Raw genomic sequence first — 24187 nt, 5'->3', positions numbered from 1 at the left:
ATTTCTCAGCTCACCCGGACCAAGGTTTTATAGTTCCCAAATGTCACTGTCATCCGCTGAACTCGAACATTACATTATCTAAGAAAAATAAAATTCTTTACAAACAGTTCTATATATATATCTGTAACGGGTATTAATTATGAGTCATGAATAGAGATAAACGAGACTCCTACTAGTATGTACAAATGAAACACACATATGCACGTACCTGCCATCGACATACAGAGGAAAACGCCACATTGTATTTGTCTCCAACGCGATTACTTATGTTGAGGTTGTTATTTTTAATTCAACCATTATGTAAGTGCTTAGATTTGAGTAATGTCATGTAGAAAGGAAATCTACAATACAATGTTTCCATTCTGCTCAAATTCTCTACACTAAAGGGGGCATACTATAAAACCTGGCTTGGCCCATTGGCCTTCCTGTCCTCAAGATTTCCTCCAATTTTTGTCTCTGATTATGCTCCATCCATCCAAAAGTTAACTGGCCTCCAACGTTTGCCTGACCCCAAATTCGGCCTCTAGAATTTGTTTCAAAATACAAAAATTTTGATTTATTATTGGGTTTAGGTTTTAAGAGCCATAGCAGATAAATGATATGTTGCTCTTGTTTTGTAAATGCAAGGTGAAGATAACGAACAGTGATCAATCTCATAACTCATATAAGCAATACAAAATAGATAGTTGGGCAAACACGGACCCCTGGACACACCAGAGGTGGGATCAGGTGCCTAGGAGGAGTAAGCATCCCCTGTTGACCGGTCACACCCGCCGTGAGCCCTATATCCTGATCAGGTAAACGGAGTTATCCACAGTCAAACTCAGTGTGCCAAGAACGGCTTAACAATCGGTATGAAACACATCAGACAGCCTTTGACATAATGCGAGGTTGTACTGACGAACTAGATCGTTATAAGGACCATATAATTTGCAAAATGCTGACTTCAATCGAGACTGTTGAAACCCCTGTTCCATCAACGTGTTTGTCAGTAGCTTACCTCGATTCAAAAACTGACTATACGCAGAACAAGCACTTGCATATCGAATCAGTTGAGATATATAAACACCATATGCAGGTGATAATGGAATATTGCTACATAAATATGGGAAGTTGACGATGGAGAAGCTGAAATCATCGCGTTTGTCATACAGTTGAGTTGTCAGTTTGCTGTTAATGTGCGCCTTAAAATAATCACTGACATTAATAAAAACAATGAGTTTTATACCTAAATAGTACCATAAATCATACAGATTGAAACTACACTAAGGATTTTCATATATGTTTAAACTACATGTATTTGAAACAAACAAGTTAATGGGATATCATATTATTTACAATATAATTCTATAGCAGGGATCTTGACAGGAAGTCAAGGTTGAAGTTAATCTGTGATATACGGGTTTGAAATGCCACACAGCTTTGCACAGAATATCATCAGAACAAGAGATGACTTTGATGGCAGTCTATGAACGTTAAAAAGTAGAACACATAATTGAAGGTACTCCTTGGGATTTTGAAGATGCATGACATTTTTACTCCATTTTAAGATAATAGTATGGGTGGTATCTGATATTTGCTTAGGAATTAAAAAAAATTATGTTGAATCAAACACGCCCTATTTGCAAATGCTGGAATACCCCCTTGTTTCGGTGTAATGGAATTTCCTACATCAGCAAAAGTTTTCCTCATCATTCTTTGATATGGCGAAATACATTTCCTTTATTATGACAGGACAGACCTTCTGAACATGGGAACTTCTCACATGTGCTATGAGTAATGAAAATTGATAATGAAATCAAGAAAAAAATATTTATAATATACCCTATACGTGTTAATCAACATGTATTCACCCTACGTCACTTACAGATAAATGAACACTAAAATACATAACGAAAATCCTTAGTTCATTGACTATTGTTATGATACTAGCAAACTTTCACTGTGTTTATTTTGATTATTTAAAATTGTCATCTATCATGTTTTGGAAATTAAACAAGTAACACTAATGTCGTGGTATTTGCATATTGAAAACAAAAATGCATGCTCTGTTCTAAATGTGCTCTGCTTTTAAAGAGATATCAAAGCTCATTTTAATGAAAACAATCATCGCCCTAAATCATCTTACTCCTCTGTGATATAATTAAAAACGATATATGAATGATATTTAGCAACTTTGAAATGGCTGCATATTTGTCAATAGTTACACTAGGAGCCAAGCTGGTATAGCCGATTGAATTTTTATCTAGGAAGCAAATATTCAGACGACATAATTTTAAGATTATAATCACCTTAAATTTGGAAATAAATGAAGATTAATACATAACATTTTTATTTTCATTTTACAAAAAAAAAAGTTGTTATGAGTCATTTGGACTCATTCAATTCTTCAAAAGAATTGAACACAGTGACCATTATTATCCCTTTAAAGTCGAGTTTATTATGATGACAACAAAAATGCAACACGTTGATAATATTAAATTGAATACAGAAAATATCAATAAACCAATCGTTTCACCGGTATACTTTTTGGTGTACTAGTACACAAGTTAAGAAGGGAAAAGAACACAGACTCACGGAAACATGCGTTTTGACCACCCCGATCCAAAACTGTGGAAGGCCTTGTCACTCGGATTACGCCAAACCAAATCTTTGGACATTTTAAAGATACATCTAAAGACTCATGTTTTAAATATTGCTTTTAATATCTTAATAAAAGACAATTCTGGGTTATTTATGTGTATTACAATCATATGCCTGTACCATCATTTTTTTTATTGAGAACATTGTTGTTTTTACTTTGAATTGAATGCTTTTTATGCAAAGCGCTTTATATATTTTAATTGATAAGTGCGCTATATAAGTCTTAGTATTGTACTGTAAAAAGAAATCATTTTGTCAATAAACCAACCAATAGTTAATCGATAAAATCTATCAGATTAGTAGAAGTTCATGTTTATTGTAATGTGCATATAACATTCTAGTTTCTATAACTTTGAAAACCTATAACTGAAAATAAATCAATGAAATCATCATTCTGGGAAAAGATCAATATGCCAATCGTTTCATTTGTGTAATCTTCTTTGGTGTGTACTAGTACATAAGTAAGGATGAGAAAAGAAAATGAACTAATGAATATATATATTTAATAAAATCAATCAGAATGATGATAGTTCATGATTATTTTAAATTGCACATTTACAAAACAACTGAAACATATCATCTATCTGCTATGACTTTGAACCAATAATAAATCAATGAAATCAATCATACCTTTGCATAAATTGGGTTTGTTTTGGTTGAGCCCCCTAAAAATATAGACCAGATTTGAGGCCAGGCCAACTTTTGAAGCCGGACCAAGATTTCGGATGAAACATAATTAGAGGCCAAAATGGGGTCAGGCCAATTTTCAGTCCAGATCAGGCAAATGAGACCGGGTAGGTTTTATAGTATGCCCTACAAAGTAGCAAAATAGAATCTGCAGTGCATCATGTCCAAAGCAAAATGTTTAAACCATATTTATTTAGTATGAAAATACCCAGTTTATGAATGTCTGGATAGCAGATAACTAGGTGAGCAATTTATGCATCGACATATATATATATATATATATATATATATATATATATATTGTACATGACAACTATAGACCTATCAATGCATAAATATCCATGTATCGCTGAAAGTTTTGACTTGAAAAGGCTTATTGTCGTTTGGGATGTATATTTTCATTACGAGAAATATTTTCAAATAATGCAGTACCATTTTTTTTTGTTCTAGAGTCTCAGGAAACAGAGTTATGTGTGGTGATTTAGGTTATACCAATAAAAGAAAACCGGGTGGTATGAGGTTTTGCCATGGTGATAACCTGTTTTCCCTACAGTGAAATGGACTGGACTAATGCTATATATACAGCGGTCGACCACAGATAAGTCAGTCTGATCTCCGCAAGCGCACAAAAGAGAAGCTGAATAAGCCTTATATTGTATGTTAGCTGCGTTAGGACTGAATAAGCCTTATAGTGTAGGTTGGTTATGTTAGGGCTGAATAAGCCTTATAGTGTAGGTTGGCTAGCTTATCAACAGAAACATTCATCGTAAACATATTGAATAAGTTCGTTTCTTGCCTTGTAGACAACAGACATTCCTGTAAATCATATGCACTGCAGAATTCCAGGTGTAACTGGGAACGTGTCCACAGATGTATAATGACCGCTCGGCTGGACACACGTTACACATGCATATATTTTATGGATTATGGGTTGCTCTACATATTCATGCAGCATTCACTTTGAAGAATAATTGGTATAGAACTTTGAATTTTCATTGCGCACCACGGACTCAAGCTATTGATGCAATTGTGTCAGTTTATCAAAATGGCCATGAAGACAGAATATATGAGTTCCACTGTGGGAGAGTTTTGAACATTGGCAGAGGTGTCACCTGTCATTGGTCAGGTAAACTTTCACTTTAGAAATAACACAGTAAACGGTACGGTTATTTTATCATTTTTGTTTGTTTCGAAAAAACGAAATATTAACTTTCATTCATATATCGATTTGATATATCCCTGTGAGCTCGAAATAAAGGACACCACACAGTCGCCCACTTCTGCTTCATACTTAGATATTTTATTGAAAGTGGACATTAACGGCAGACTGACAACTCAGCTGTATGACAAACGCGATGATTTCAACTTCTCCATCGTCAACTTCCCACATTTATGTAGTAATATTCCATTGTCACCTGCATATGATGCTTATATATCTCAACTGATTCGATATGCAAGAGATTGTTCTGGGTATAGTCAGTTTTTAAATCGAGGTAAGCTATTGACAAACAAGTTGATAGTACAGGGGTTTCAACAGTCTCGATTGAAGTCAGCATTTTGCACATTCTATGGTTGTTATAACGATCTAGTTCGTCAATACAACCTATCATTGGGTTAAATGCTGTATGAAGTGTTTCATACCGATTGTTAAGTCGTTCTTGGCACACTGCTTTTGACTGCGGATAACTCCGTTTACCTGAACATGATATAGGGCTCACGGCGGGCGTGACCGGTCAAAAGGGGATGCTTACTCCTCCTAGGCACATGATCCCACCTCCGGTGTGTCCAGGGGTCCGTGTTTGCCCAACTCTCTATACTGTATTGCTTGTAGGAGTTATGAGATTGATCATTGTTCGTTATATTCACCTTTCATTAGACCAATTAATAGATTATAGATCAAATAGGTCATCTCCTTCACGCATAGCCCTTTTCCTTAAACGAATTTGATTCCACTGTTTTTGGCACACTGTTTTGCCTATAATGGCTCTAAAACTTCATTGTTATTTCGGATTTCAAACATTTTGGTTGAGCATCACTAAAGAGACAAAATTTGTCGAAATGCGCATCTGGTGCATCAAAATTGGTACCGTATAAGTTTTACATCAAAACATCGAGATCGGATAAAAATCTAAATTCAAATAGTTATTGAAAGAGCGGTAAAAAATTCCGAAAGTTTCTGTCATCCGACATCGATTAGACTTTAGTGAGAAAATTTTTAGCGACTTTTCAAAGCAGGTGGTAATATTACATTTTAATTAACATTTAATAGTTTAAATGTACGCTTTAATTTGTGACTAAACAGTAGAAAAGGTATACAGAGTGTTAGTTATACGTTTATGTTTTACTTGTTAATTGATTAGTTTCAACATTCATCATATTTAGTTTTAAAGGGGGTTGGGGGTCTTGGTGAAAACTATGTGAATTTATTTTTGGTCAGACATTGTACTTTTGATCTTGTCCCTTGGTACAAATTTTATTCGTTGTCCATAACAAAGCCCACTATATCGGGATCACCGATGTGCGCGTATCAATCTGAATGAGATCAGAATCACCGCTGAAAAGAACACGCTTTTCGTTATCAGTATATTTGTATTGCTATAATAATTTACTTGAGGACTTAATTCATTTTAAAGATGGTTCCGGTAAAATCATGTGTATTTGGGATGGCTTGGCGAAAACTTGGTGTATGGTGACGTCATGTATTTTGAAGAGCTATACAATCAGTTACATAGCTTTTTTTTTGGAAAATCTCTTGAGCTAAATTAATACCAATTCCATCGGCATTTATGCAAAACAATATCTTCCAAATGGAGATTTAAATTTCGTAAGAAGGTTACTTTCATTGACCAATAATATTTACCAATATATATGGTTACAAACAAGTTTGCTCATGGATTTCGCGCCAGACATTCGAGCTGTGATGTTCTCTTTCGTTGGTAGTTCAAAATGTTTCCTTTTGATACCAGTATTGAGCGATATTGGGCTTTAAACACAATCGTAGTTTTTTTATTTTCTCAATAATGACTAATGAGTTACCTAATCTGTCTGTCCATTTCTTTTTCTGATGAAGCCTTTTTGTTCCATTTCATTCAAAGTGTCCATCAAATACCTCTTAGAGGAGTTGAAAGTTTTATTTTGGAGGATGAATGACAGTGACAGATTTGTCTAACTTTATTTTGTAGGTATTTGCAAACATCCCAGTGCTCTGAATTCTTTGATAGGATTTTCTATATTGCTTGTACAAATGTACAGTCAGTACTACTTGGACGGGTCCTAAATCATGAGATGCTTTGCATTGAAGTAATGAACTTTAGTTTGTGTTAGTTACATAGGATTCTAGTTTTTGTACCTCTATATGACATTTTCTAGTAAGTTTGATTTTGTCCACGACATATTTGGGATTTTTGGTTTTGCCAAGAATGACATTTCTTAATTTTTTTTTCAGGATTGAAAGAGGCAAAATATTGAATTGTGATTCTATATCAATTTTGAATCTAATTTTGTATATCCTAGTTTGTAGGTGGTGAAACAAAATTTGTCTCATATTTCCGATTTCCTGTCAGTGAGTCCATTAAGGTAGTTTTCCTCATTTTCTGAATTACTTGTCGAGGTTTCTTCTAATGTGAAGTGATGTAGTAGTTTTTTTCTCCGTCCACCGTTTTCAAGTGAGGACCTTACTTTACAAAGTATTTGTATGAGATTGGAAGATGTGCATTCGGCAAGATTTTGATTTTCGTAAATTTCTAAGAAAATAAGAGGTTGTTGAATTAGAGATGAGTCGTCCTTCTAACTCCTCTCACAGTCTAGAAGCGTGGGTATTTTAACAACTTGAAAATGTGCATACATATAGTGCAAAGATTTTGATTTTCAACATTTTGTAATTTTCTTTCACATTTTAGGTTGTTGAACTTGATCGAATATGGGGATGTATTTCCCCACAGAGCTTTTAGTTTGTATATCTACCTCCTGTCACCAGCTAAGACCCTTTATTCATAGCATGCAAAAAACGTACATGTATGTCATAACGTGATGATGGCTGATACTACCTGAAACAAAGTTCTACAAATTATAGCTTCAGAAAAACACCCTAATGTAAGCATTTTCACGGGCGTATTATATACCGTTTGTGGTACTCTGGTTATATTTCAATGAGGTAGAATTTATTCATACGATTCTACATAAGACGAAACAATTTCTAGCTGTAGCCCTCAACTCGAAATTTAGATATATCGACAATGTTTTATCTATTAACTCTATGAACTCGAAATAAAAGCCATTACAGAGTCTCCAACATCTGTTTTGTACACAGGTATACATATTGTATTTGTTAACAGCAAACTAACAACTCAACTTTATGGTAAACGGGGGAATTCAGGTTCTCCTTCGTCAACTTCCCATATTCATGAAGCCATACTTTATTATCACCTGTATATGGTGTTTATGTCTCTCAATTGATTTGATACGTAAGGGCTTGTTCTGCGTATGATCAATTTTCAAATCGAAGCAGGCTACCGACAATCCAGTTGATGGTACAAAGGTTTCAAGAATTTATTTTCAAGTCAGTATTTCGCATATTCTATGGTCATTATAACGATCTAGTTTGCCAAAACACCTCCCATTGAATCAAATGCTGTCTGACGTGTTTCATGTCAGTTGTAAGGTCGTTCTCTACCAATTGATTTTGACTACAGATTACTGTTTTCCTGATTAACACATAGGGCATATAGAGTGTGTGACCGATCGACAGGGGATGTTTACTCCTCTTAAACACCTGATCTCACCTCTAGCAAATCCAGGGGTCCGTGCTTACCCAGATCTCTATTTTGTTCTCATTATAGGTGTTATGAGATTGGTCAGTGTTCGTTATCTTCATCTTTTCATGCATGTAGTTGACAGCAAAATCTTTGTTGACATTACGTAGGTACGACAACGAACTTTCACTTGTTCGATCCCGAGCGTAGGTCTAAATTTGTGACAGCTCATCCACTTCTTATGATGCCTTTATAATGATTCTACATGACAGAACTCTCGGAAACAACGACAACAAATAGCAAGAAATATACATCACATTGTACTTCAGAGAAAATTAATTCATCTTATTTCTCTATCTATTGATTAAGGTTCATTGGAGAAATCTATTCAAATAATTTCAAACTATGTCTTGGTTATAAAATTTGAACACAGTAGGTTGTATTTGAACGTAAGGAAATATAATGTGTTAAGAAGACACGACAAAGTTTGAATTTATTCGCCACAAATTGGTTAGGGGTTATGAATCACAAAGTTTCGAGGTATACTAGGGTTATGAATTACGGTTTTAGAAAAAAAAAGAAGAGAATAATGTCAGCTGAATCACGTCTAACATTAATAAAGGCAGCATACTCACTTACTCCTATGGGTGTGGATTCATTATCAATTTTGTTTTAATTAGAAAATAAGACATGGTAAACGTTAAAGGATAAAAGTTTTCGTGCAATCTATATTTCAGGATATGTCAATGATTTTGATCAAGCAGTCTACTACCAATGTCCTGGAGCAAGCTATATCAACGGTATAGCAAGTTCTAACCACACCGTACACAATGATAGACGTCATAGTTTTCGATGTTGTGGACATAGAGGATCACGTGGGTATTATGTAAACTATTAACAATGTTCATTGCGGGTACCTTAAGGCAGGTTATGAAAATATTTACTGAAATAAAATCCGCGGAATAACATGACGTTATAATTGAAATAAGTATATCACTAAGCATATATCAAATCCCGATTTTATTTTTATGTAAGTTTTATTTATTTTATGCATGAAATAAACAATACAGCTACTAAGATCCAAAGAAATATGAAATGTTATGCTGCTGTCGTGTAATTTGTGTCTGATCAATATGAAATTAAATTGATGACGTCATAACTATACATCGAGTGACGTTGACACATGTGAAGAATTTATTTTAAAAGTGTGCCGTGTAAATATAAAAAAAAATCTGGATTATTTGAAATATATGACATGTGATATATGGAATATATATGTTAAACGCTTATAATTTATTAATATTATGAAGGTATGTTGATATCATTCATTGATAACTTTGTTTAACGGGGAAAACATTCCATTTAACATGTCGATCCGATTTTCCTGTATTACACACTGAAATAAAACTGCAAAAGTAGTACATTACACCGTGTGAAAGGTCATAAACTAATGTTCACGGTAATTACTGATATAATCGCCTGCTAAGTTAACTTTTAAAGAAAACTGAATAGGGTTAGCATCAGTGTAAAATGTAAAACATGGGCTAGACGGTGTCGTGCTTAAATGTTTGATAATCATTTCTTACTGAAAGTGGTAGGGTTCTATCAGTAATTCTGATAAATTATGAGTATTTTACCGTCATTATCGCCAGTTAGACCAATATTTAAATCCTGGGGTAATGTGCCACTTTTCCATTTTCTATTAAGGTACATCCGTGATCTATTTATAACAGTCATGCAATGACATCATACGGAAACACATGTTTTTCATGTTGTTATGATACAAAATGTTCTCATGTAAACAACCAAAATAGTTTTTAAAAGTTAATAGGTCCCTCTCTCTGTGTAGGACAGATTTTAAAAATTATGCAGTTTACGTGCATAGATTGAGCACGGTCTGCCTTAGTATACCCGCGATCTCGAAACAAAACATAAAATATTGATTGATTAAATATTGTTTAACGCCCACCTCGAGGATATTACACCCATATGGACATTTCACCATTGTCGGTGAAGGACTGCAAAATGTAGGACTATGCTCGACGCTTATAACGTTTCAGCAGGGAAGAATCTTTATCGTGCCACTCCTGTTGTGTCACGGGACCTCAATTTTTACGGTCTCATCTGAAGAACCGCTCCATTACGACAAACAAGAGGTGCGGAGGACCTATTTTAAACCAGATCCGCGCGGGACTAAAAAGACGGGATGTGTTAACGATGATTTATGATAGGGACCTAAGTAATTTACGTCATTAGTGTTTAGCTTACCCGAGCGGAAAGCTCAAGTGAGCCATTCAGATCACTTCTGTACGGCGTCCGTAAAACTGTAACATTTTCGACTTTTCCAGAACCACTGCGACACTTTCAATCAAACCTGGCATAAACCATCTTTGCGTAAAGAGGATTCACGTTGGTTCTAACGATGAACCATGCTCCCTTTAAAAGGATATTAAAGAAAATGATGTGGAATGATATAAAAGTAGCATTCCCAAGAACCACTGGACAATAAAAGTTATTTATACTAAAGTTATTTATACTAAAGCTTCCTGACATTTTGTTGATTTACATTTGTTCAAATCATGGTACCTGGGGGTAAAGGGTTGGGTCACACAATAAGTGATCGATGTTTTAAATGTGGATGTATACAGTAAGCTTTGTACCTGGGGGTATAGGGTTGGGTCACACAATAAGTGATCGATGTTTTAAATGTGGATGTATATAGTAAGCTTTCACAATCGTCTTCCAAAGAACAACATGGTTATGATCAATCATGTTAATATGCAAGAATCAGATTTAAATGTGTTCAAACCATGACCCCAGGGGGGTAAGTGGACCATATTAGGGGTCAACGTTTTGTATGCAAGGTGAAGATAACGAACAGTGATCAAGCTCATAACTCCTATAAGCAATACAAAATAGATAGTTGGGCAAACATGGACCCCTAGACACACCAGAGGTGTTATAATCACATTAAGAATCTTTTCAAGAACACCTTGGCCACTGTGATGAAGTTAATTTTCATTTTAAGTTGTTTTTTGTGGTGTTGTCTATAAATAGGTGTTTATGCTTGTAAGGTGTTTCCGTAGTGTGAGTGTTGGTCGATAAGGCTATTTTTAGCATACTGGTTTGGTCAGTCATAGTAGCGAATGTTTGTCAAGCGTGCGGCCACGTTTTCATGCTGTCCAGCAGGGGTCTTTACTTGGCGAATTCCAGAAGTTAGTCTGGGTAATGGGTAGCCAGAAAGACAACATTTTACTGTGTGGGCATTGATTTTCCCCTTCCGGTAAGCTATTTTTGTGTGAAAATTTTGCGTGTTTCGGGTTAATTGTCTGGTGTATTGTGTTTTCAATTTTGTTGCTACCCAAGTCCCTTTGTGTATAGGTTTTAGGTTTAGTAATTGCTGTTTCAGTGCAGAGGGGATTTAAGAAGCTACCTGGCCCATATCAGGCAGTACTCTCAGCGTTTCAGTAGGTGCTCGGCGTGGGAATCAAAACACGTGATACCGCACTGTACATGGGTGTTCCACGTGGTGGACTCGGCAATTATTTTGTGGGCCTAGTGTTGCCATTGGTTTGAAGTCGGCGTTTCCCAGTATCGTTGTTCAGTGAGAGACCTGTGAGTCCGGGACTGGAAGCGGAGGGGTTGTTCGCGCTGTATTGAGGCCTGGTGGTGCCAAGTGTGACGTGACGTTAAATTGAATTGTGCTGAGTAGCCAAACTTTCATATTGAGTTTCAGTAAATTAACATTTTATCAAAAAGGAATTTGAGAAATGTTTTATTTACAAAACGTAATTTACTACTGTTTAACTTTTTCTGTAGTTAGCGGAATTTGCTACTATTTGAACCATTTTGTAATACATTTATTACCAGTTATATTTTCAGCCTGGAATGAAATATTTGTTGTATTGACTATTGAATTGTCTTGACAGTTATACGTTATATTGATTGTCAATATTGCCAGGTTTATTTATATTTTCTTTCTCGGTGAGAGAGTATGGGTGTGTGCATGTGGAAGTGTGATTTCTTTGTGTTTTTTCAAACATCTCTATATTTCTTATCTTATTGCTAAATAATTTTTTTTTATTTATTCTACGATTTATCATTTTCTTTATTGCCGACACAAAATCCAAAATAACTTCATTACAGCCACGATTAGTCATATTGATATGCATGCATCTTCAGACAGTGCTATTCGAATTTTGATCAATTCAGGGTTACCAGTTAGGGTGGGATATATAGGAAGTTAACGAAACAAATTATTTTCAAGATTAGCAGGATCACACTAAATCATATCAAATATAAACATTCCCAAAATGTAAGGATTCGACTTTTTATGCCACTGAAGTCAAAGTCGGGTGGAACATTGATTCCGTTCTGTCTGTGTATTTGTCTGAAATATAACCTTGTTTATAACTTTTGAATGGAGCATGATAGTATTCTCATATTGTATATTTCTCTGACAAGACCTTTGTTTTGGTTTAAGAGGCACCAAGCATAGGCCTAAATTTTGCAGCCCTTCACCGTCAATGGCAAATTCTCGATATGAGTGAAACATTCTTGAGCGGGATACTAAACAATACACAATAAATCAACTAAGCAGACATTTACGAATACTTTAACTTTGCTCATAAATTTGAATAGGGAGTGATATATTTATCATGATTCATATATGAATTCCTTGTGATAAACCTTTTTTCTGTTGGTACCAACGTTACCTTCACCTTTTGCTTTTGACCTACTTTTAGAAAGGTTATTCAGGCAATATCCCCTGGCAAGACCTTACCTTTTATACCATGATTCTTTTTACCTTGTATCACGTTTATGTTGTGACCTTTTGGGGTTAGGTTTGGGCCACAATATAGGGTTCAAATGTTCATGGGTATAAAGATTTAAATTTGAAAAAATATTTGAAATACAACAACCTATCATTGGGTCAAATGCTGTCTGACGTGTTTCATACCGATTGTTAAGACGTTCTTGACACACTGATTTTGACTGCGGATATCTCCATTTACCTGATCAGGATGTAGGGCTCATGACGGGTGTGACCGGTCAACAGTGGATGCTTACTCCTCCTAGGCACATGATCCCACCCCTGGTGTGTCCAGGGTTTCATGTTTGCCCAACTATTTATTTTGTATTGCTTATAAGAGTTACGAGATTGATCACTGTTCGTTATCTTCACCTTGTAGTTCAACAACAACAGAGACAATGCAACTCATCTGAGGAATGTGTCCCATGGACCTCTTGCTTTTTATTGCATTACTTGTAATATTTAGCAAATTATAGTTTCCCCTGAATTGAATACTTATTTGAGGTTTTAAGTTCTCTACAGGATTAATGTAAAAGGTTTACATACATGTACATGTATTGCCCATATGTATATACAGTTTGAAATTGAGATAACCTAGAAAATGTAAAACTTAAACGGTACCAATTTTGAAATCCGAAATAACTATGAAGTTTTAGAGCTAAATATAGCCAAAAACAGCGTGCCAAAAAAGTGGAGCCAAATTCGTCCAAGGATAAGAGCTATGCATGAGGGAGATAGTCCTTAATTTTGAAATGAATTATTTATAAACCGAGGCTAATATAAGTTATTTGGAAACACGTTCGGACTCTTTTCGGCTTTAAGAGATAGTAAACGGTAACAAGAATACCGAAAGCGGTACAAAATGCGCCTGTCGAAGTGAGAGTCTTATATTTAACTAGTTTAGTCTAGTTGAAAACCAAGCGAGAAGAGAGAAACTGGACATTGTGCAAAAATATAGGAGCTTTAAACTCGAGTGAAAAAAATGTTAAACAATTTAAAAATGATTATAGTTAAAAGGTCAATGTTATGTTTGAAAATGCATGAGAACATGAACTACCGTATCGACTCTTTAAACGAACAGATTTCATGACTTGTGTTAGCGGTTCATGACTTGTGTTAATGCTTCATGACTTGTGTTAGCGGTTCATGACTTGTGTTAACACTTCATGACTTGTGTTAACGCGTCATGACTTGTGTTAACGCTTCATGACTTGTGTTAACACTTCATGACTTGTGTTAACACTTCATGACTTGTGTTAACACTTCATGACTTGTGTTAACACTTCATGACTTGTGTTACGCTTCATGACTTGTGTTAGCGCTTCATGACTTGTGTTAACACTTCATGACTTGTGTTAACACTTCATGACTTGTGTTAACACTTCATGACTTATATTAACACTTCATGACTTATATTAACACTTCATGACTTGTGTTACGCTTCATGACTTGTGTTAGCGCTTCATGACTTGTGTTAACACTTCATGACTTGTGTTAACACTTCATGACTTGTGTTAACACTTCATGACTTGTGTTAACACTTCATGACTTATATTAACACTTCATGACATGTTAACACTTCATGACTTGTGTTAGCGGTTCATGACTTGTGTTAGCGGTTCATGACTTGTGTTAACACTTCATGACTTGTGTTAACACTTCATGACTTGTGTTAACACTTCATGACTTGTTAACACTTCATGACTTGTGTTAGCGGTTCATGACTTGTGTTAGTGGTTCATGACTTGTGTTAGCGCTTCATGACTTGTGTTAACACTTCATGACTTGTGTTAACACTTCATGACTTGTGTTAGCGCTTCATGACTTATGTTAACACTTCATGACTTGTGTTAGCGGTTCATGACTTGTGTTAACACTTCATGACTTGTGTTAGCGCTTCATGACTAATGTTAACACTTCATGACTTGTGTTAACACTTCATGACTTGTGTTAACACTTCATGACTTGTGTTAACACTTCATGACTTGTGTTAACACTTCATGACTTATGTTAACGCTTCATGACTTGTGTTAACACTTCATGACTTGTGTTAACACTTCACGACTTGTGTTAGCGCTTCACGACTTGTGTTAACGCGTCATGACTTGTGTTAATGCTTCATGACTTGTGTTAGCGGTTCATGACTTGTGTTACCACTTCATGACTTGTGTTAGCGCTTCATGACTTGTGTTAGCGCTTCATGACTTGTGTTAACACTTCATGACTTGTGTTAACACTTCATGACTTGTGTTAACACTTCATATGACTTGTGTTACGCTTCATGACTTGTGTTAGCGCTTCATGACTTGTGTTAACACTTCATGACTTGTGTTAACACTTCATGACTTGTGTTAACACTTCATGACTTGTGTTAACACTTCATGACTTGTATTAACACTTCATGACTTATGTTAACACTTCATGACTTGTGTTAGCGGTTCATGACTTGTGTTAACACTTCATGACTTGTGTTAACACTTCATGACTTGTGTTAACGCGTCATGACTTGTGTTAGCGGTTCATGACTTGTTATCGCTTCATGACTTGTTAACACTTCATGACTTGTGTTTACGCTTCATGACTTGTGTTTACGCTTCATGACTTGTGTTTACGGTTCATGACTTGTGTTAATGCTTCATGACTTGTGTTAATACTTCATGACTTGTGTTAATACTTCATGACTTGTGTTAACACTTCATGACTTGTGTTAACACTTCATGACCTGTGTTAACACTTCATGACTTGTGTTAACGCGTCATGACTTGTGTTAACGCTTTATGACTTGTGTTAGCGGTTCATGACTTGTGTTAACGCGTCATGACTTGTGTTAATGCTTCATGACTTGTGTTAATGCTTCATGACTTGTTTTAACGCTTCATGACTTGTGCTAGCGGTTCATGACTTGTGTTTACGCTTCATGACTTGTGTTAATGCTTCATGACTTGTGTTAACACTTCATGACTTGTGTTAACGCGTCATGACTTGTGTTAACGCTTCATGACAATTATGTTGACGTGAAGCGTTTTAGTTCATAACATGCAACATCTGTATTACATTCATGAGGTAATGGTTATCATTGCAGATAAATAATGGAAATGTAAACAGATATGAATACCTATTCCGAGCAATGTAATATCAATTTGTCGGTATAACAGTTCGTTGATGCTTAACTTCGTTGAAATATGCTTTGCGTTGTTCTTCCTTTCTGTGTAAGAATTGAACTTGCTGTGGTTGTCTGATGCGCAGACACACACACACACACACACACACACACACACACACACACACACACACACACACACACACACACACACATACATACATACATACATACAAACACACATACAAACCACACACACGCATGCACGCACACACACCCGCACATCTACACACGCACACACACACGCACACAGACGCAGACACATGCACATACAGAGTGAAATTTATTTTCAACGAAATGTGATGAAACCGTGGAATACATGTATACACACATGAACTTTATGTATGTCTATAAAACAACCAAATTTCTTCTATTTAGATTACCACTACAAGAGGTGTTACTGGACGAATTGGTTGAAAAACTATGACCAAACTGTCGCTTTCTTTGTCCCTAGAGGATTCGTATTGAGAGGCGTGAACAATTTTCGCAGTAATCACAACAAGTAAGGCTGAAATATGTTTTTCACACACCCTTGTTTTGTTAAAAAAATCAAAGAGAGCGACAATTATACATACACATCATAAATCAGGTGGTACTAGACTGCCTTAGAGAACCAGTGGACCGGAGATGAAGCATGGGTGACGCCCCTTGAAGTGATAGCACATGCTTTAAAAATTAAAATAACAATTATTAATCGCATAGTGATATAATGACACAATCTATCATAAAATCATTTGAATTTAGGTTTAAGTTTAATCTATAGTATACATGTAATCAGGTGATATAGGTTGAATCTGTCTGAACTAAACTTGAAAGTCTAAAAATGTTTGACAACTTTCATAATCAAACTCGTTGATTTCATTGAGTGGTTATATAGTGTTCCGCTAGAGACTTTTTCAATCATATACAGATGTCATCACTGTCGGTGAAGGGCTGCAACATTTAGGCCTATGCTCGGCGTTTACGGCCTTCGAGCAGGAACGGATCTTAATCGTGTCTCACCTTCTGTGATACCGGGCCTCGGATTTTGCGGTCTCATCAGAAGGACCGCACATTTAGTCGCCTCTTCCAACAAGCAAGGGGTATTGAGCTGGATAATGATAAAAAATTAATGATTACCACTTCAGTGGTTTGTTTATAACGGATTTATTGCATATGGATACAAATACATATCATGAATCATATTCTTGCAGCTGTATTAGTTGATCGATTTTGCAATCATAACATTTGCAATTGTCTCTCATGAAAGGCAAAAAATAATGAACTTATGTTACATGCATATTTATAAATGTATCAAATTCAGAAGAAGAAAAAAATTCACTGAAATTATTAAATATATATTTAAATAGTCTTTCATAGTTGGGAACCGCTTCAGGGGAAACCAATTTGAAGAACCATACATCTTTCATATGTATAGTTACTTAATAAGGTATCAATGGAACTGAAACTGTTTTCATTTGAATTAAGGCCTAATTTTACACAAAGTATTCAATGGAGTTGTACATGTATGATATAAAAAGCTTTAAAAGAATAAACAATACATCATATACATGCAAAGACACATTCTACATCTACTAAACTAAAACATATGCATTAAAACGGTCTAAACAAATGTATCTTCAGTTTGGCTTTAAAACAACGTAAAGTTTTGGACTGTCTTATTTCAGCCGGTAAACTGTTCCACAGTCTCGGACCAATAGTTCCGAAACTTCTGTCACGAAAAGTTTTACGCATATTAAAAGGAACAATGTAGTAACTCTCAGAAGATCGAGCGAAGCGCAACTTTTTATTTGGTACCTGTTACGTTAAAAGTTCTGTTAAATACAATGGCGCTTCGCCCACATGACAATTATACATGAAGGTCAATAATTTATATGATATCCCAGAATCGATAGGTAACCAATGTAGGTCAATAAATGTACTTTGGCGCAATCGAATGTACATCACTACTTGGCACTGTCATAATTTCATATTTTAGCGCTTTTGCTTTACCGCCACAGTTGCTAAATATAAATCCTGACAATTAAGTATAGGTAAAGTAATCAATATTAACAAGGGTGCTTATCAATCATATTGTTATCAACGGGGTGTCACCTGTTAGCTGACACGTCCATTCAATCATGTAACGCCATAGTACCGGTAGTATTTCTATTTGATTTTGTCACATGGGAATTCGCGGAATGAACAGCTAATACAGTCCACTCAACTTATATTGAAGTCGATTATATTGAAATATCTGTTATATTGAAGTTAAAATAAATCCCCCAGTGGCAATATGAACAGCTAATAAGTGAGTTTTGTAGCAGATGCAACATTACTTTTAATGTTTTCAATCGTTTTAGGGGTCGACGCTTTCGGTTTGAAGTTTGTAAGCTGAAATAATCTGAAATGCTGTAGGAGACGGCTTAATTGAAGCAATAAAATGAATCTGAAATAAGTTCTTTGTCTTATTTGTTGATTCTGGAAATATACACTTTGAAATATGCATTCTAAATTAAATTCTAAAGACATCATAACTCATGAAATAAGTTTGACTTCAGAATGGTGACAGTATTTCAATCAAAAAGACGTGCTTATAGAAATGACCTAAAGTGAACAAAGGAAGTAATTTCCTTCCATCAGTGAATGACCCATTGCATGACTATCTAAATGTGCCATACATTTCAAAAATATTTATGCAATGCGTCTTTTGTCAATGAAATGAAGTCTTTATTGTACTATTTAAGGCCGGTGAATCCTTTCACGCGTCCGATTTGCATTTTACATTCCCGCCGCGAACTTCCGATTGTTACTGAGCGTTTCCAGAGTCAATATGTTATGATGTATTTAAATGAACGATTCAGGATAAAATCAACCCATGAGGGTAAAAAGGAACGTTTAGAAAGGCATTGCCCCTCTCTATTAAAAGGACTTTAAAAAGGAGGAAAGACCGTGCATTGAATTACCTGATATCTTGCTGTGAGTGCTTCTACACCCTTTGTCATCAAGCTGTGTTGTCACATGTAGCAAGATCAATCAACTTATCGAGTATATGAAAGGTGAAGATAACGAACAGTGACCAAACTCACAAATACCATAAGTAATACAAAGTAGACAGTTGGGCAAACACGGACCCCTGGACACATTAGAGGTGAGATCAGGTACCGAGGAGGAGTAAGCATCCACTTTTGACCGGTCACACCCACCGTGAGCCCCATATCCTGATCAGGTAAACGGAGTTATTCGTAGTCAAAATCAGTGTGTCACGAACGGTTGCAATCGGTATGAAACACGCCAGACAGCATTTGATCAAATGATAGGTTGTATTGGCAAACTCGATCGTTATAACGACCATATAATTTGCGAAATGCTCACTTTAAACGAGACTGTTCAAACCCCTGTACCATCAACCTGTTTGTCAATAGCTTGCCTACCTGCATATGGTGTTTATATCTCTCAACTGATTCGATACGTAAGAGCTTCCTCTGCGTATGGTAATCTTTCAAACCGAGGTAGTAAAGGACTATTACTACATAGATGTGGGAATTTGACGATGGAGAAGGGGGGGGGGGGGGGGATCATCCCGTTTGTGATAAATTTGGGTTATTAGTTTGGCGTTCATATTAAGTTTCAATAAAATATCCAAGTACGAAGCAGAAGTTAATGACTATCTGGTGTCTTTTATTTCGATCTCACAGGGATATATAGAATTGATATATTGCATCAAAATTGGTACCGTATACGTTTTTCATTATGGTCCCTGGGTCGAGGCCTCTGCTGGTGGACTGTTAGTCCCCGAGGGTATCTACAGCCTAGTAGATAAGTACCTCGTTACTAGCTTGAAATTACGGATATATATATTTAATTGCTATGATAAAATTTTGAAATTCATTTCAAAATTAAGGATTATCTCCCTCATGTATAACTCTTATCCTTAGACGAATTTGACTCCACTTTTTAGCACTCTGTGTTTCCGTATGATAGCTCTAGCAAGTTCATTGTTATTGCGGATTTCAAACATTTCGGTAGAGCATCACTGAATAAACATTATTTGTCGAAATGCGCATCTGGTGCAGCAACATTGGTACCGTATAAGTTTTACATTATATGAGTTATGAGATTGATCACTCTTCGTTATCTTCGCCTTTCATGAATGAAAAGTATTGTAAAAGATAAAACGTCGTCGATAAATTTAAATGTTGCATTGGAGGCAACAGGAAGATAGTTATTTGTTCTTCTCACATAGCAGTTTCTAAATAAATTCTGCTTCATATGAATATAAAATAGGTCAGCTAACAAGGAGCACAAGTCATGAGAATTTCGACAGACTGTTGAAAGACCCGATCACCTAAGCTCACAAAGGTATTGTCAATGAGGAACTCTAGCATATTTTGTTTAAAATTCAACTTCAGAATACCTGTGCATTGAATCAGAGTGATGTTTAACAAAGTAATTTTTAGGATGATTGATTACTAGATATGAATATATCTGTTTTCCATTTTTGTTATAAAAGCAACTGTCTATGATTTCAAAAAGTGTATTCTTTAATTTCTCGCGAGGAATGATCGTGTAAAGTGTAGACAAGTCATAGGTGTTGATGTTGTTGATCTGAGAAAAGTTTGCAATTTCAAGTTAGCTAAAAGTTCAATTGACTTTTTTAAGAATCCACATTTGATTTACACCACAGTAAGTTTGAAGTGTCTCCTTCACAGCTGTTAATGGTTTCGTAAGGAACAAAGATAGGGGTTTGATAGAGCATTTATTACCAGGAGTTGGAAATGAAGACTCTTCTAATGATTCAAATGCCATTGCACTTGGTTTTGTTTTATGATGAGTACGTAATCAGGTAAAGATACTGATCAATATCTAAATTTTAAATGGTTTTAGGGAGGGTAGGGGTGTGTTGGTTATGTTGCAATTTATGTTACACATTTTATTTTGTATTTAATCTCCATTGTGACATAGATCTGCTTTGTGGTGTCTTTGTTATTGTTATCAAGGTTGCCGAGGAATAACTTGGTTTCACGTATATGGAATACATACATGTACCTAAGGAAGGCCTAACAAGCGGCATAAAACACGTCAGACAGCATATGCCCAATGATAGGTTGTATTGGCAAACTAGATCATTATATCATTTCATATTGCGTCATGATAACATTGATTGTTGAAAGCGACGTTGTTTAGAGATTGCTTGAAGATTTGAGGAACACAGCTTTAAAAGGAATATAAAAATGGTTCAGTAAGAAAAAATATCGGCCGTTTAGGAAACGTATTTTTGAAAAAGAAATCTTATTAGTTTTTGTTTGTTTGAAATTTAAACGCTCTGTGGATTCACATTTTTCTTTTTACAATTTATGTTATTGCAGTAAGGTAGTAGAGCAAAAAATGTTACTAGTGTGTATACTTTTTTCTGTTTCATATACGAAATTGCGCATTGTATTCAGTTTGAAACGAAATATAAAAGTGCGAAAGTAATGATGCAATATCTAATAAGTTAGAATTATTAACCCACAACCAGGATAAAGTTGTGTAGTGATTACTGTTTCAAAGGTGCATACAGTTATCAATTATCAAAGGAAAATGAATTTAAAAATTGAAGTAAATTTGAGATGAAATATCACATAATTTACAAGAGAAGAAAATTTCAAAAGATGAACCATTAATATCATTTGCAAGAAGTACAATTCAGGCGATAAAACATTAATCATTGTGACTTGCAGAAGTTGCATAATTCAATAGTTAATATGTTTAACAATTTGCAGATTAAGAGCTGAACAATTTATGCAAGAGTTGATAAAATCTATTGTGTCCAATTAAAAGAGGAATTATTATTCAAGACATGCCATATTGTTCCTTTGTTAGCTAACTTAGGCCTGTTTCTATATTCAGGTGAAGTAGAATTTATTCAAAAACTTCTTCGTGAGAAGAAAAAAACTCTCGTGCTGTGGCTTGTTGCTGTCGACATTTATATATATGGAAGACGTTTTGTCTAGTAACAATGATATCTTTCATGCGTATGTCGGTTCGATTTATCCCTGTGAGCTCGAAATGAAGGACAACACAGTGTCGTCCACTTCTGCTTCATACTTAGATATTTTATTGAAAATCGATATTAACGGCGAAATGACAACTCAACTGTATGACAAACGGGATGATTTCAGCTTCTTCATCGTCAACTTCCCATATTTGTGTAGCAATATTCCATTATCACCTGCTTATGGTGTTTTTATCTTTCAACTGATTCGGTACGCTAGAGATTCTTCTGCGTATGGTCATTTTTTTTTTAAATCGAGGCAAACTACAAACAAATAGGTTATCACCTGCATATGGTGTTTATATATCTCAACTTATTCGATATGCAAGAGCTTGTTCTGGGTATAGTCAGTTTTTAAATCGAGGTAAGCTACTGACAAACAAGTTGATGGTACAGGGGTTTCAACAGTCTTGATTGAAGTCAGCATTTTGCAAATTCTATGGTCGTTATAACGATATAGTTCGTCGATACACCTATCATTGGGTCATATACTGTTTGACGTGTTTCATACCGATTGTTAAGATCTTTCTTGGCACACTGATTTTGACTATGGATGACTCCGTTTACCTGATCAGGATATAGGGCTCACTGTGGGTGTGACTGGTCGACAGGGGATGATTACTCCTCCTAGGTACCCAATCCTACCTCTGGTGTGTCCAGAGTCCGTGGTTTCCCACCTATCTATGTAGTATTACTTATAGGAGTTAAAAGATTGATCATTATTCGTTATCTTTACCTTTCATTTGCTCTGACAACGTGTATCCTTTCTGTAGGTCACTCGAGTGGCATATTATTATTGCTTTGTGTCTGTAGCTTTGCGTTGTCCGTCGGGAGTTAACAAAGTACTTTTTTAATTCTAAAAACTTCCAAAAATTGACGAATTTTGAAAAACAAAATGTTCTTCTCTACAACTGCACAAAAAATGAGAAATTCTAAAGGTAAATGTATATAATATGTTTGAATTGTAAAATACAATCCAGACAAGGATCTCGTGGGTTAGATAGTACTCCTTGCTTTTCTTAAGAGTCGAGTAAATGTGTCGATCCTTCCAATGAGACCACAAAAACCAAGGTCCCATATCACAGCAGGTGTGGCATGATAAAGACCCCTCCCTGTGCAATGGCCATGAGCGCAGATCATAGGCTTACATTTTGCAGCCTTTCACCGGTAGTGGTGACGTCTCTAAATGAGTGAAATATTCTCGAGAGAAACGTTAAACAATATGCAATCAATCAATCCAGAAAAGGTGTTAACTCACCAGTGTATATACATGTATGTCGACATAAATGATTACATTTTAATTGTTATAGATACATAACATACATGTATGCATAAAATGGGAATGATTAAAAAAATAATTCTTAACTCCAGAAGCATCTGGTGGAAACCTAACTGCAGAACGGCAGTTCTCTGAAAAAATATTGTGACGGAACAGTGAGCTACAGATCCACCCCACGTAAAAACCATCGTTTTACGGCGCACAAAAAAGCTACGCACGGTTGAGGCCTGCTATCGTTGTATTCGTGTGTTGCTGTCTCATAAATTTAGCATTAAAAATTACTAACATATTTTCCTACTATACTTGTGTCCAAACATACCTTCAAATATTCATTAAAGCCCCATACGACCCGAAAACTCACGGCTTCAAATGGATCTGTAGCTCACTGTTCTGTCACACTATTTTTTCAGAGAACTACAGTTCTGCAGCTAGTGCAAACCTACATAAAATCACTCCCATCAGTACTTTGATAGTGGGTAGTCTTCCCTTTTAAATTCCTAAATACTAGTTCCAAGCTATTGCGTATAATCACAAATTCTAAGAGATTTTATGAGACATTATAAAATTCACAGTGCATTTATGATCCAAATGAAGCCTCCGGAATCTCCACGAGATATGGCTACGTCAGAGTTATGTCATCGTATTACTGAGGTAGTAAATATCGAGCTCTAGAACAATCTATGCAACAGGTGTCAATCAAGTAGAAGTATTACACAACACTATAAGGAATACAAAATTAAGAGTAGAGTAAACACAAATCAGCATTTCGTTATATCCCGTGACTTGTTCAATTGTTCTCTGACATGTTTCCTACCATTTGGTAGGCCGTTCTTTACAC

The 24187-nt window shown here is 35.6% G+C and overlaps 1 protein-coding gene across 1 annotated transcript; it reads left to right on the top strand.

Moving 5' to 3' along the window:
* Positions 1 to 3840: 3840 nt before the first annotated feature.
* LOC130053165 (hemagglutinin/amebocyte aggregation factor-like) lies at positions 3841 to 18492 on the top strand. Its single transcript, XM_056159834.1, has 5 exons — positions 3841 to 4023; positions 4134 to 4456; positions 8819 to 8956; positions 16433 to 16556; positions 18397 to 18492. Exons 2-5 carry the CDS (start codon positions 4201 to 4203, stop codon positions 18434 to 18436), a joined length of 558 nt encoding a protein of 185 aa, XP_056015809.1. The 5' UTR covers positions 3841 to 4023; positions 4134 to 4200; the 3' UTR covers positions 18437 to 18492.
* The last annotated feature ends 5695 nt before the right edge of the window (positions 18493 to 24187 follow it).

This window comes from Ostrea edulis, chromosome 3 (assembly GCF_947568905.1).
Source record: "Ostrea edulis chromosome 3, xbOstEdul1.1, whole genome shotgun sequence".
Classification (NCBI taxonomy): domain Eukaryota; kingdom Metazoa; phylum Mollusca; class Bivalvia; order Ostreida; family Ostreidae; genus Ostrea; species Ostrea edulis.
Note: the sequence above shows the minus strand (reverse complement) of the source record. Positions and strands in the feature narration are given on the sequence as shown.